We start from the raw sequence: 13000 nt of genomic DNA, 5'->3' as shown, positions 1-13000 counted from the left end.
TAACACCGTTTATCACCATTTACCACCGTTTATCACCGTTTAACGCCGTTTACCACCGTTTAACACCGTTTATCACCGTTTATCTCCGTTTCACACAGTTTAAGACCATTTCTCACCGTTTCACACAGTTTAGGACCGTTTTTCACCGTTTATCACAATTTCACACCGTTTAACACGTTTCACACCGTTTAACACCGTTTCACACGTTTAACACCGTTTCACAAGTTTGACACCGTTTAACACCTTTTCACACCATTTATCACCGTTTCACACGTTTAACACCATTTAAGACCGTTTATCACTGTTTAAGACCGTTTATCACCGTTTCACACAGTTTAAGACCGTTTATCACCGTTTCACACCATTTAACACTTTAACACCGTTTCACACCATTTATCACCGTTTCACACCATTTAACACCGTTTAACACAGTTTATCACCGTTTAACACCGTTTATCACCGTTTATCACGTTTAACACTTTAACACCGTTTCAAACGTTTCACACCATTTAACACCGTTTATCACCGTTTCACACATTTAACACCGTTTAACACCTTTTCACACCATTTATCACCGTTTCACACCGTTTCACACGTTTAACACCGTTTCACATGTTTAACACCGTTTACCACCGTTTCACACCATTTAACACCATTTAACACCGTTTAACACCGTTTATCACATTTTCACACCGTTTAACACGTTTCACACCGTTTAATGTGTTTCACACCGTTTAACACCGTTTATCACTGTTTCACACCATTTAACACCGTTTTTCACCGTTTAACACCGTTTATCGCGTTTAAGACAATTTATCACTTTTTATCACAGTTTCACACCGTTTAACACCGTTTATCACTGTTTCACACCATTTAACACTGTTTACCGCCGTTTACCACCGTTTAACACCGTTTATCACCATTTACCACCGTTTATCACCGTTTAACGTTTCACACCGTTTAACACCGTTTATCACCGTTTATCACCGTTTCACACGTTTAACACCATTTCACACGTTTAACACCGTTTAACACCTTTTAACACCATTTACCACCGTTTATCACTGTTTAAAACCGTTTATCACATTTTCACACCGTTTAACACGTTTTACACCGTTTAACACCATTTAACGCGTTTCACACCGTTTATCACCGTTTAACACCGTTTATCTCCGTTTATCACCGTTTAACACCTTTTCACACCATTTATCACCGTTTAACACCGTTTATCACCGTTTATCACCGTTTAACACCTTTTCACACCGTTTATCACCGTTTAACACATTTTCACACCATTTATCACCGTTTAACACCGTTTATCACCATTTCACACCGTTTATCACCGTTTATCACCGTTTAACACCTTTTCACACCATTTATCACCGTTTAACACCGTTTATCACCGTTTCACACCGTTTATCACCGTCTATCACCGTTTAACACCGTTTATCACCGTTTAACACCGTTTCACACCGTTTAACACTGTTTAACACCGTTTATCACAGTTTCACACCGTTTATCACCATTTATCACTGTTTCACACCGTTTAACACCGTTTATCACTGTTTCACACCATTTAACACCGTTTTTCACCGTTTAACACCGTTTATCGCGTTTAAGACCATTTATCACTTTTTATCACAGTTTCACACCGTTTAACACCGTTTAACACCGTTTAACGTTTCACACCGTTTAACACCGTTTATCACCGTTTATCACCGTTTCACACGTTTAACACCATTTCACACGTTTAACACCGTTTAACACCTTTTAACACCTTTTCACACCATTTATCACCGTTTCACACGTTTAACACTGTTTCACATGTTAACACCGTTTATCACCGTTTCACACCATTTAACACCGTTTAACACCGTTTATCACCATTTAACACCGTTTATCACAGTTTCACACCGTTTAACACCGTTCATCACCGTTTATCACCGTTTCACACTGTTTCACACGTTTAACACTGTTTATCACCGTTTCACACATTTAACACTGTTTAACACCGTTTCACACCCTTTAACACTATGTAACAACGTTTCCCACTGTTTTTGTGTGAAACAGTTTTTTCACAGTATTACACCGTTTGACACCACTCTCCTGATGGTTGTCTCCCGGGTTCATAAATAATAGTGACATAAGAGTGTTTTTGACAGAGCTGCAAGTGATTGGTCCCCTGGTGTTGGTCCCAACAGCCTGCATGTACATAAAACGCAGAATAATTACTGCTCAATACGGGCACTGTGGTTTGATGTTGAGTTCAGACGTGATATGAAATGTCGGTCCATCTTTTTTAAGGCTGAGGACGATTCAGTTTCAGCACAAGATGCAGCAATGATGTCGAGTGCAGGCGGACTCATGAACAGTCAGTTCAGTCAGAGAACAGGAAGTCTACAGACTGGTTAATCTGCTGAACCATCTGTAAACATCAATCTCATGTCTGCAGACAGCTGATCATCTCCAGAGACAATTTTTTTGCGAAAAAATTGCAAGCTCCTGCAAATATTGCAGAGTTGGCTTGAATTAATGTTAATTACTGTGATGGTAAGATTTCCTGGAGGGACTGAATTAATACATCGTATGAATATCAGTGTATTATTGTGTGTGTGTATTATTGTGTATGATTCTGCGTGTATTATTTTGTGTTTCTGTGTGTATTATTGTGTGTGTGTGTGTGTGTGTGTGTATTATTTTGTGTTATCGTGTGTATTATTGTGTGTGTGTGTGTATTATTCTGTGTGTATGATTGTGTGTATTAATGTGTGTGCGTGTGTATGTCTATGTGTGTGATTGTGTGTGTATTATTCTGTGTGTATTATTCTGTGTATTTGTGTGTATTATTCTGTGTGTATGATTGTGTGTATTAATGTGTGTGCGTGTGTTTGTCTGTGTGTATGATTGTGTGTATTATTCTGTGTATGATTGTGTGTTTCTGTGTGTATTATTGTGTGTGTGTGTGTGTGTGTGTGTGTGTGTATTATTTTGTGTATTATTGTGTATGTATTATTTTGTGTTTCTGTGTATTATTGTGTGTATTATTTTGTGTTTCTGTTTGTGTTATTGTGTGTGTAATCCTCTGTGTGTCCTCAGGTCCAGACACGTACCTGGAGGGCATCACCTACATCAAGTCTCACTACGAGAGCAAGAACAAGTCTCCTAATAAGGAGGTGTACGCCCACGTCACCTGCGCCACCGACACCAATAACATCCAGTTTGTCTTCGACGCCGTAACCGACGTCATCATCGCCAATAACCTGAGGGGGTGTGGCTTGTACTGATGATGCTGGGTGTTCTGACTTGTACTCACACAGGTGGAGTGATGTCATCAGGGACAGCTGTGTTCATGATGACATCACAGTCTTCTTGTGATCTATTTGTCTTTTTTTAATTCCTGAAGATGAACCAGTAACGCTGGTTTCAATTAAAATTCCAGACGTGTTGCTGCACAATAAAACACAGCTTCCTGATTCTCATTCAGACCTCCAGTTACAAGCTCAGCTCTCCTCCAGCTCCAGGCCCATGTCCAGGCCCCAGTTCAGGTTCAGGTTCAGGTCCAGGTTCAGGTTCAGGTTCAGGTTCAGGTCCAGGTCCAGGCCCAGGTCCAGGTTCAGGTTCAGGTTCAGGTTCAGTTCCAGGTCCAGTTCCAGGTCCAGGTTCAGGTTCAGGTTCAGGTTCACGCCCAGGTCCAGGCCCGGGTTCGGGTTCGGGTCCAAGTCCAGGTCCAGGTCCAGGCCCAGGTCCAGGTCCAGCAGCAACGAGGTCTTCTGGCTCTGTGGATGTGAACAGGATCTCTCGTCTGCTTTAGTTTTTGTAAACATATCGTTACTTCACTTCAATTTAATCACATCTGACTTTATTCTATGTATTAAAATTAAACTGTTGAAACAACATCACGTTCAGCCTGCAGAGATGAAAACTCTGAAACCTCCACATTTACCTTCCAGTTCAGTCGCAACGCTCTCTTTCTCTTGTTGTTGTTTACTGACCACTGCACTTTGTTGTGTTTCGACCAATGATGGCTTCTCATTTAGTTGAAACCTCGCCAGCAGGAGTCGATGCTGCGGATCAGAACATCTCTGGAGTTTATTTTTATGTGGGAACTTTTGGGACATTTTCCACCAGGAAGCCATCTAATTTCTGGATTTCCTTCTGCCCTATATGTAGAGATAATTCATAGAGAGGAAGTTGTGAGGCAGCCATTGTTGTTCCTCCCTGCAGAAGTACACTCAGGTTCTGGACTCATGCCCCAGATAACGCTCCAATGGAAGCATTGATGGTTACGGAGCCCCGGGCCGCGGTGTGATACCTCCATTGTGTGGAATAAATACAAATATCACAAGGTCGTCTCTGCAGCATCTCGTACAGACAAAGTCGTGTTGGTCTGAGGGAGCGAAGCTGAGCGTGTTTACGAGATCTCCCCGACAAACAGAGCTGCACAGCGCCTTTATTTATTCATGATTTTATTCCAAAGACTGTTTATAAAAGAGTTCGTAGCTTCAGGTCTGTAAAATGGTTCTGATCCAGAAGTGTCTTCAGCTGCAATACCAGCGAGTGCCACTAGAGGTCGGCTCCAAAAAGCCTCCGGCTCCATAGACTCCCATTCAACTTCTCTCATCAAATCCAAAGTGAATAAAATGTGTCCATCAGTTCTCTCGGTGTTGTTAGCTAAAGTCACTCCTTCTTATTAGTTTTCTGGAGGTCCATCTGAAAATAATCCCTCATTCATTAGAAAAGAAGATTCAAGAAGACCTGTTTTTGGGGGAGTGTCTGTTTGATTGACAGGCCTGTGGTGCAGTCAGGTTACAGCTATCGTGGGCGGGACGTAGTATCGTCAGGTTTCCAATCAGATCGGTCAGATCCACCGCTGGCTCCTCCCCCAGCTCGTCCAAATATGGTCACTTCCTGCTCCAAACTGCTCCGAACTAGCAAAGATGGTAACGACAGGTGATGAATGTGATGAATCAACTTAGTCTCTTCGTGATAAATTCAGGCACAGAAGATGAGAAAAATGTTGTTCTTCATCTCGAGTCTAACGTCACATCGGATCATTTTTCTCTAACTGTCATCATTCTTCTGATGTAAACCTCTCAGTAAGGAACCAGGAGAGCCTGACCAACTGCAGCATAATGACATCAGCAGGGGAGGCAGAGAGCATGATGGGTAACATAGTTTGTGTCTTGCCTAAGGTCGGTGTGAAGAAGAGGTTTGTGGGTAATGCAGTCTCAGGCCATGCTTCGTGTTTGCTGTGTTGCGTTCAGGTAACACAGATGTGGCTGCTGTTCTGGGCAGCAGGTGATGTTTCAGGATAAAAAGTAAGAGATGTTTGAGCCTCAGCAAGAGAAAAATTCAGTCACAAACTAAAGCGTGAATGTTTTCCTCGTTAGATTTAAAGCAGCTCTTCAGTGTCTAATTTTGACTTCGGAGAGACAAACAGAGTTTTGCTTCGAAAAGCTTCTGAGTTCAGTTTCCGCTCGATCTTCCGTTTGATGTCACGAGCACTCGAGCCTCCGCCGAGCTGAGGAGGTCCCCGCTCTGCTGCTGGACCGGGAGAGAGCTGAACCCGGGCTGACGGAGGAGGCGGAGTTTACACCGCTGTGTCTCCGTTAGCATCCCGTCTCCAATTAACTCGTTAACCAAGCAGCACCGTTCTGAACCGTTCTGAACTGTCCAGCTCACCTGCAGCCGCAACCTTCGTGTGTGTGTGTGTGTGTGTGTGTGTGTGTGTGTGTCTGTGTGTGTGTGTCTGTGTGTGTGTGTGTGTGTGTGTCTGTGTGTGTGTGTCTATGTGTGTGTGTATTTTACTGAACGCTGTAGGTAAACTGTATCTGCTGTAACTCCCTCACTGTTGTAATAATTTATTGAATGTTGTATTTATACACAAGACGATGATAATAAAGCAGCACATGAGTAACTCCACATGACTGATTACTCCTCTGTGTGTGTGTGTGTGTGTGTCTGTGTGTGTGTGTGTCTGTGTGTGTGTGTGTGTGTGCGTGTTTGTAAATGTGTAAACTGCAGTAGTTAGTAAGTTTGTTGATATTTGTCCGACTTCATTTATTTTTGTTGATATAATTCCTATAATTGTTTATTGATTATGTTGGAATATATTTCCTGATCAGACCAACTTGATTAAAACACTTTGTTCTGTTTCAGTGAGTCGAAGACTTCACTCGTCTCTCAGCATCTTTGCTGCTGCTTGAAGTGCATTTAAATTAATGTGAAGGAAAAATGTTGTAAATTGAAGTTCTATTTTCAAGAAATGTAATATTAATAACTTTATTTTGTAGTTATTGTACTTTATGTAGCTGCTCAAATGATGCTAACGTTTCCCTATTTCCCTCCTCGCTCTTCATCATCATCCATTCATTTTTCCTTTCTGTCCTCCTCATCCTCCCTTCCCTCTTTAATCCCCTTCTTCTCCTCTTCCTTTAATCTCACCTCATCCCATTTCCCCTCTTCGCTCTTCATCTCATCATTTACACCATCTCCTCTTCCTCCATCCTCCTCTTCCCCCTCTTCCTCCTCTTCCTCCATCCTCTGCAGAATCGCATGCACGAGTCCTTGATGCTCTTCGACTCCATCTGCAACAACAAGTTCTTCATCGACACCTCCATCATCCTCTTCCTCAACAAGAAGGACCTGTTCGCAGAGAAGATCAAGAAGTCGGCGCTCAGCATCTGCTTCCCCGAGTACACCGGTACCACACACACACACAGACACACACACACACACACACACACACACACACAAACACACACACACACAAACACACGGAAACACACACAGACACACAAACACACACACACAAACACACACACAGACACACACGGAAACACACACAGACACACAAACACACGCACACACACAAACGTACACACATGGACACACACAAACACACACACACAAACACACACACACACAAACAAACACACATGGACACACACACACATACACACAGACACACACAAACACACACACAGACACACACACAGATACACACACATGGACACACAAACACACAAACACACACAAACAAACACACACACACATGGACACACACACACACATACACACAGACACACAGACACACACATGGACACACAAACACACACACACACACATGGACACACACACACAAACATACACACACACACACACTTAAAGGACTTAAAGGGCTGTCTTAAAGGCCCCATGTTGTTTAAATTCAGAGTTCTGTTTCTCTGTTTATCATAAAGACTGGGCCGTTTGAACTTCCTTTAGTTTGTGATCTCATAAACTCTCACTGATGTCACATTTCCGTCCTCAGCTCAGCCCACTGTCCGACCTTTTATACAGAAGAAAACACTGAGCGGTCGTTCTGTCGCGGAGCTAACAAGCTACAAGACAAAGACAACCTGTGATTGGTCTGGATGGGTGTCACTCAGAAAAGAGTCAGCCAATCAGGAGAGAGCTTCACCTAAAAGACACAGACAGAGCGGCAGAGAGATGTAAACGTGGAGTTGTATAGTTTAGAGAGAGAAAAGAGCAGCGTAGAGAGGGAAGAGCAGAATAGAGAGAGAAGCATAGAGAGAGAAGAGAAGCATAGAGAGAGAGTAAACTGGACGGTTAGAGTTGTTCACTTTGCTCCTCTGGAACCTCTGCAGTCATTAAACAATCAGCCTGTTGCTAAACTCCACTGAGGGCAACAGAATATTATTAAAATATAACAGCTAATGATGTTTTAGATTAAATTAAAGAAAGGAGAGCTTCAGATGAAAACGTCAGCCATTTCTGAATCTACAGCTCAGCTGATTGTAAAAGAAACAAAAACAGTTAGCCCACATGTAGCACCGCTAGCACATATTATTTATTATTTCTAAAACAGTGTGGACGTTGTCTTCATTCAGGGCTGCTGACTGACAGCAGATGTCACTTCAGCTGTGATTTCTGTTGAAAGAAAATCAAACAACAAAACAATCTGTTCTCTCTGTTATTGAGTTCCAGTTTTAACCTTCAATTTCTCTACTGAACAACTTGAAACTGCAAGAGACAGGAAATACTGCCAAGCTGCAGACAGTCTGAATCACACCTTTAACATGGATGTAATAAGAGGACCTTTAACATGGATGTAATAAGAGGACCTTTAACATGGATGTAATAAGAGGACCTTTAATGTGGATGTAATAAGAGGACCTTTAACGTGGATGTAAGAAGAGGACCTTTGACGTGGATGTAAGAAGAGGACCTTTAACGTGGATGTAATAAGAGGACCTTTAACGTGGATGTAAGAAGAGGACCTTTAACGTGGATGTAATAAGAGGACCTTTAACGTGGATGTAAGAAGAGGACCTTTAACGTGAATGTAAGAAGAGGACCTTTAACGTGGATGTAAGAAGAGGACCTTTAATGTGGATGTAATAAGAGGACCTTTAACGTGGATGTAAGAAGAGGACCTTTAACGTGGATGTAAGAAGAGGACCTTTAACGTGGATGTAATAAGAGGACCTTTAACGTGGATGTAAGAAGAGGACCTTTAACGTGGATGTAAGAAGAGGACCTTTAACATGGATGTAAGAAGAGGACCTTTAACTTGTATGTAGTAAGAAGACTTTTACACTGCATGTAAAGATGGAGCTGGATTCATTCCTGAAAAAGATTCTCACTGGTGCGGAAAAATGTCCTCCATGTTTTCACAGCTTTCTGTTAGCGCTAGAACGTTAGCATTAGCATCCAGACTTTGGAAATGTTTTGGACCAAATGGATCAGATATTAATAGAAAACCTTTATTTCAATGAGTTTGTGACGCTCAGGAATGAACGCACATCGTGATGAATATAGGAGTTGTAGTAACACCGTTTGTCCACTACAGCAGCCGAGCGCTATTCCTGCAGCCTTCATATCAGAAAGAGAGACTCAAAGGGGAGGTAGTCTGACAAGTGAGGAAGAGCCTAAAAGTGTGTACCACTGAGGGCCACTAGGGGCTCCAAAGAAAACCTCTGTCTCAATATACTCCCATTCAACGTCTCTCATGATATACAAAGTCAATAATAAGTTATTGCAGCTTAAGGCTCTTCTGCATCGGCCTAATTTTTCAGACCAGACTTTTATACACAGTCTGTGATTCTCTGTCAGATCCACTGCTAGTCCCTCCCCCTTCCCCTCCCCCCCCAGCCTGTTACATATTTGGATTGTGTGTCTATAATGCTGTGCTGTGTGCGACCTGTCTCGTCTCCATTTGTCTCTGCAGGACCGAACACCTACGATGACGCAGCCGCTTACATCCAAGCGCAGTTCGAGAGCAAGAACCGCTCTCCGAACAAGGAGATCTACTGTCACATGACCTGCGCCACAGATACAGGAAACATCCAGGTCGTGTTCGACGCCGTCACCGATATCATCATCGCCAACAACCTCCGAGGGTGCGGCTTGTACTGAGCACGAAACCTCGCCCTGCCCCCCCTCCCCCACACCCTCCCCTCTCCCCTCCAAAACCACCCCCTACCCCCCTCCTCTTCCTTTGACACTGCTGTGGAAATGATGATGGTGATGATGATGATGATGATGATTCTGCTGATTATTTAAAGAAATAAGAAAGAAAAATGCAACTAGGTACATATTAATAATGAGGATAATTTAAAAAGAATAGGCAAACGTATATATATATATATATATATATATATATATATATATATATATATATATATATATATATATAATGTTTTTAGTTCTCCTCTCACTCCGACTCCTCCTGATGTTCTTTGGCCTGCAGCCAAGCAAACAAACAGTTTTAGTAGAAAACACCTGCAGCCTTGAAAACTTCTTGAACAAAGGCGATGAAAGCCTCCGTTACCGTCGCTCATCTTCTACTTCCTGTCTTCTGTTCTTCTACTTCCTGTCTTCTGTTGTTAACCTTTTCTTTCACGATGACTTTGTTGATCGTGTGTATATTTATTACATGAGTATCAGTCAGTACACTGATTTTTATTCACCTTTTGCCTCACCTGAGACCTGTATTTGTTTTATTTTGTTCAGTTTTTTTGCTATAGTAGTGATTATGTAATAACAATCTTTGCAGAAACGTGTGAAAATGTGTAAATCACTAAAAAGCAGCAAACAGGTCAGCTAAACCTTAAAAAATAACTCGAGACCTGCTGACAGTGACAACGCTGATTTTAACCTTTTGTTTACATTAGCCGAAAGATGTTCGTCCTCGATTTATTTTTTTTAATTTTTGAATAACTTTATATTTTTTATTTTACTTCCTGCAGCCGAGACCTGGTTTTCATTGACAGAAAGTGAGGCTTCCTGTTTTTTTCGAACCCGGTCTCAGCCATTAGCCAACCGTCAGCCTCGGCCGGGCTCGACAGCCAATAGGAAACGTGCTCATGTCCTTCCAGTGCCGAGGAACAGACGTTCTGCACTGTAGATAGCTGCCACCACGTTTTACCCTCCTCAACCTGCAGACCTGCTGATGTCTCCGTGTTAGGAAACTCACTCCCGGTTCCATCCTTAATTTATTCATTTATTTATTGATCGATTGTCCTTCTCCGACCCGCATGTCCGTCTCTCTTCACACACGCCTCCGTCATCCCTTTTTCTTTCTCGCCTCCATCCGTCTCTTTCTCTTCCGTTGTTTTTTTGCATGCCGTCCTGGCATCCGGATTTCAGGGTCAAAGGGTCCCCCTCATTTTTTTCCTGCCCTTCTCCCTCATATTTCTCCAGCTCCTCTTCCTCCTCCCTCTACCACCTTCCTCCTCCTCCTCCTCCTCCTCCTGAAGCCCTGACACAGATAGCATGAGATACTCAAGCCTTTGTATAAAAAGACCAGTTAATTCATAAGACTTATAAAGTAATGCCACACACGAGTACTGTTCAGATAATTTTAAAAAATGGTTTCATAAAAATTGCAAAAGTTCAATATAAAAAGAGGAAAAATAGAAGAAAAAAAAAAAGCCGAGCTAGCAGCAGAAGGAGAGAGCTGATTGGTTCCTGACGGGACGGGCGAATATTTAAAACGTGTGAGGACTGACCGGTCGTCAGAAGCTTTGAAGGAGAAGTGTAGATTTTAAGGATTCTTGCAGAATAAAGTAAAAAAAAAAGGACCAAAAAAATCTACACTTATTACTCCAATAATTACGAAGACCAATGAACATGGGTATTACCACAATATGGACGACACCGATCAAGAGGATCCTGTTAATATTCTCCAAAAGATAATCTTTCTTGTGCTTTGTAGCAACAGAACATTTCTTTCTCTATATCTCCTTTTTTAAATAAAGATGTTTTGCCGATGGCTGGAGGCGTGGCCATCTCAGACCGACCCCGTGTTGTTGTAATGCTCTGAACTGTGCCCCGCCGCTTTCTCCTTTTACCGTTTTGCCTGTTTCCCTGCATTAGAAACCGTGTCCTCACTTTAGCCTGACTCAGAACGATTAAATATAATATTATAACAATATCTATTTTTTATTATTTCAGGAAAAAAAAAACTTTTTTTGGGGAGAGCACATTTGTTGCTGCGTCCGCTAGTTAGGGACGTTGCATGTTCACACATCAACGCTGTATAAAGTCATGCTCCTTCTTCTGTCTCTTCAGTTTTGCACACACCTTCCAGGTCTACAATGAAAAGCACAGTTCTCACGTCTCACACACACACACACACACACACACACACACACACATACACAATAAGTAGATTTGGAACTTTGTTATCTCTTCATGCCTAATCTCGTTTTGCCTCCATACACCTATCATCTCTCTATATAGACCTCTTTCTTGCCTTCTTCATTTCTAGTTTTTAAAAAAGACAACAGCTGTATAACGACATGATGTTTCTTTCTCCTCCATCTTTTTTTACCACCACGTTCTGTTCTTTAACCAGTGAATGCTTTTTTCTGTGCAGTTTCTTTTCTCTCTCTCTCCCTCTACTCTTCTTTAGTGAATGGTTGTTATTTCATGTGGGATGTCCGTGCTGGAAAAACCAATCGAATGTAGTGTTTACATTAAAAAGCCACTGTTTTCATGACTACAAAAAAAATCCACCTCTTCTTGTCTCCGAGTCTTTCAGTATCTGAACGTCTGTGTTCTTAACTTTCAGCTGTTCTAAAGTAAAGTCACATTTAAATACAACTTCCGCTGGTCCGTGAACATTAGTAACGTCACCGTGGACCTGAAACAAGCAGACAAACATCAGATTTTAGGTAACAAAATCTTCAACGTCATCATGGAGAAACCTGTTGTCATGGTGACACAATTCAGGTGGTTCCCAGTGAATGTTCCCCCTCAGAAGGTCCCAGTGGAACTCGGTGTTGACAGTCTGACTCTGGGGGACCAATTCACGGTGACACCAAGAAAACCCACCTGGTGTCTCCTGACCTGACGCACCTTCTTCGGTCTTGGACAGTGAAGCTCCGCCCCTCTTGAAACGTGATGTCATCAGAACACCTCGCCTGCTCGTCGCTTCATCGCCGTCAGACTTTCTGAAGACTTTCAAAGGTCTCTGATGACCGTTTACAGAGTTTGATCTAAACTCTGCTGTTTCTCTGCTCCAGTTTCAGGTTTCCATGGTGACCACTAATGTTCTCGTACCAGCGGTCACATTAATGTCAGGAACTCAGTGATGATGATGATGATGATGAAGAGACGACTCTGAATACTTCCTCATGGAGGTTGTTGGTCCTCCGTGTGCGATCAGGAACACTCTGAACTTATTGATCGTATTTGTTAGAAATATGTTCTCATTCAAAGGCTCCTCTCAGTTCTCTGAAATGTGATTCTTGTTTGTGTCCTAAATGTTAGAATGAAGCGTTTTGATCAAACTGTAACAACACCTGAGTGCACATCTGTCCAGCAGACAGGAAACCGTCCCAACAAGTCTAATCTGAGGGTTTCACAGCTGAAAGCCAACCCAGCTTCAGGATTTATGTCGGTGCTCCCTGCGACACCTGATGAGTTGGTCTGATGATCGCATCCAATTGCATTTTAATCAGCTGAGTTTACAGTGTGGTGTCCTGTATGT

General features: G+C 42.3%; 1 protein-coding gene across 3 annotated transcripts in view; it reads left to right on the top strand.

Annotated features, from left to right (window-relative positions):
• Positions 1-12019, top strand: part of gnao1a (guanine nucleotide binding protein (G protein), alpha activating activity polypeptide O, a) — an 82225-nt gene extending 70206 nt beyond the window's left edge. Inside the window, exons 7-8 of one of the 3 annotated variants that reach the window (XM_069139999.1) lie at positions 6550-6703; positions 9233-12019. In XM_069139999.1, coding sequence (XP_068996100.1) covers positions 6550-6703; positions 9233-9420 — 342 coding nt within the window. In that variant the 3' untranslated portion in view covers positions 9421-12019. Of the gene's footprint in view, positions 1-3096; positions 3589-6549; positions 6704-9232 lie in introns of those variants that run through there. The other 2 variants (XM_069140001.1, XM_069140000.1) reach the window with 2 other exon arrangements.
• Positions 12020-13000: the final 981 nt, after the last annotated feature.

This window comes from Embiotoca jacksoni, unplaced genomic scaffold, assembly GCF_022577435.1.
Source record: "Embiotoca jacksoni isolate LCO1_2020_lvr unplaced genomic scaffold, fEmbJac1.0.p SCAF_89, whole genome shotgun sequence".
Classification (NCBI taxonomy): domain Eukaryota; kingdom Metazoa; phylum Chordata; class Actinopteri; family Embiotocidae; genus Embiotoca; species Embiotoca jacksoni.
The sequence above is the reverse complement of the archived record's forward strand: the minus strand, read 5'-3'. Positions and strand labels throughout refer to the sequence as shown.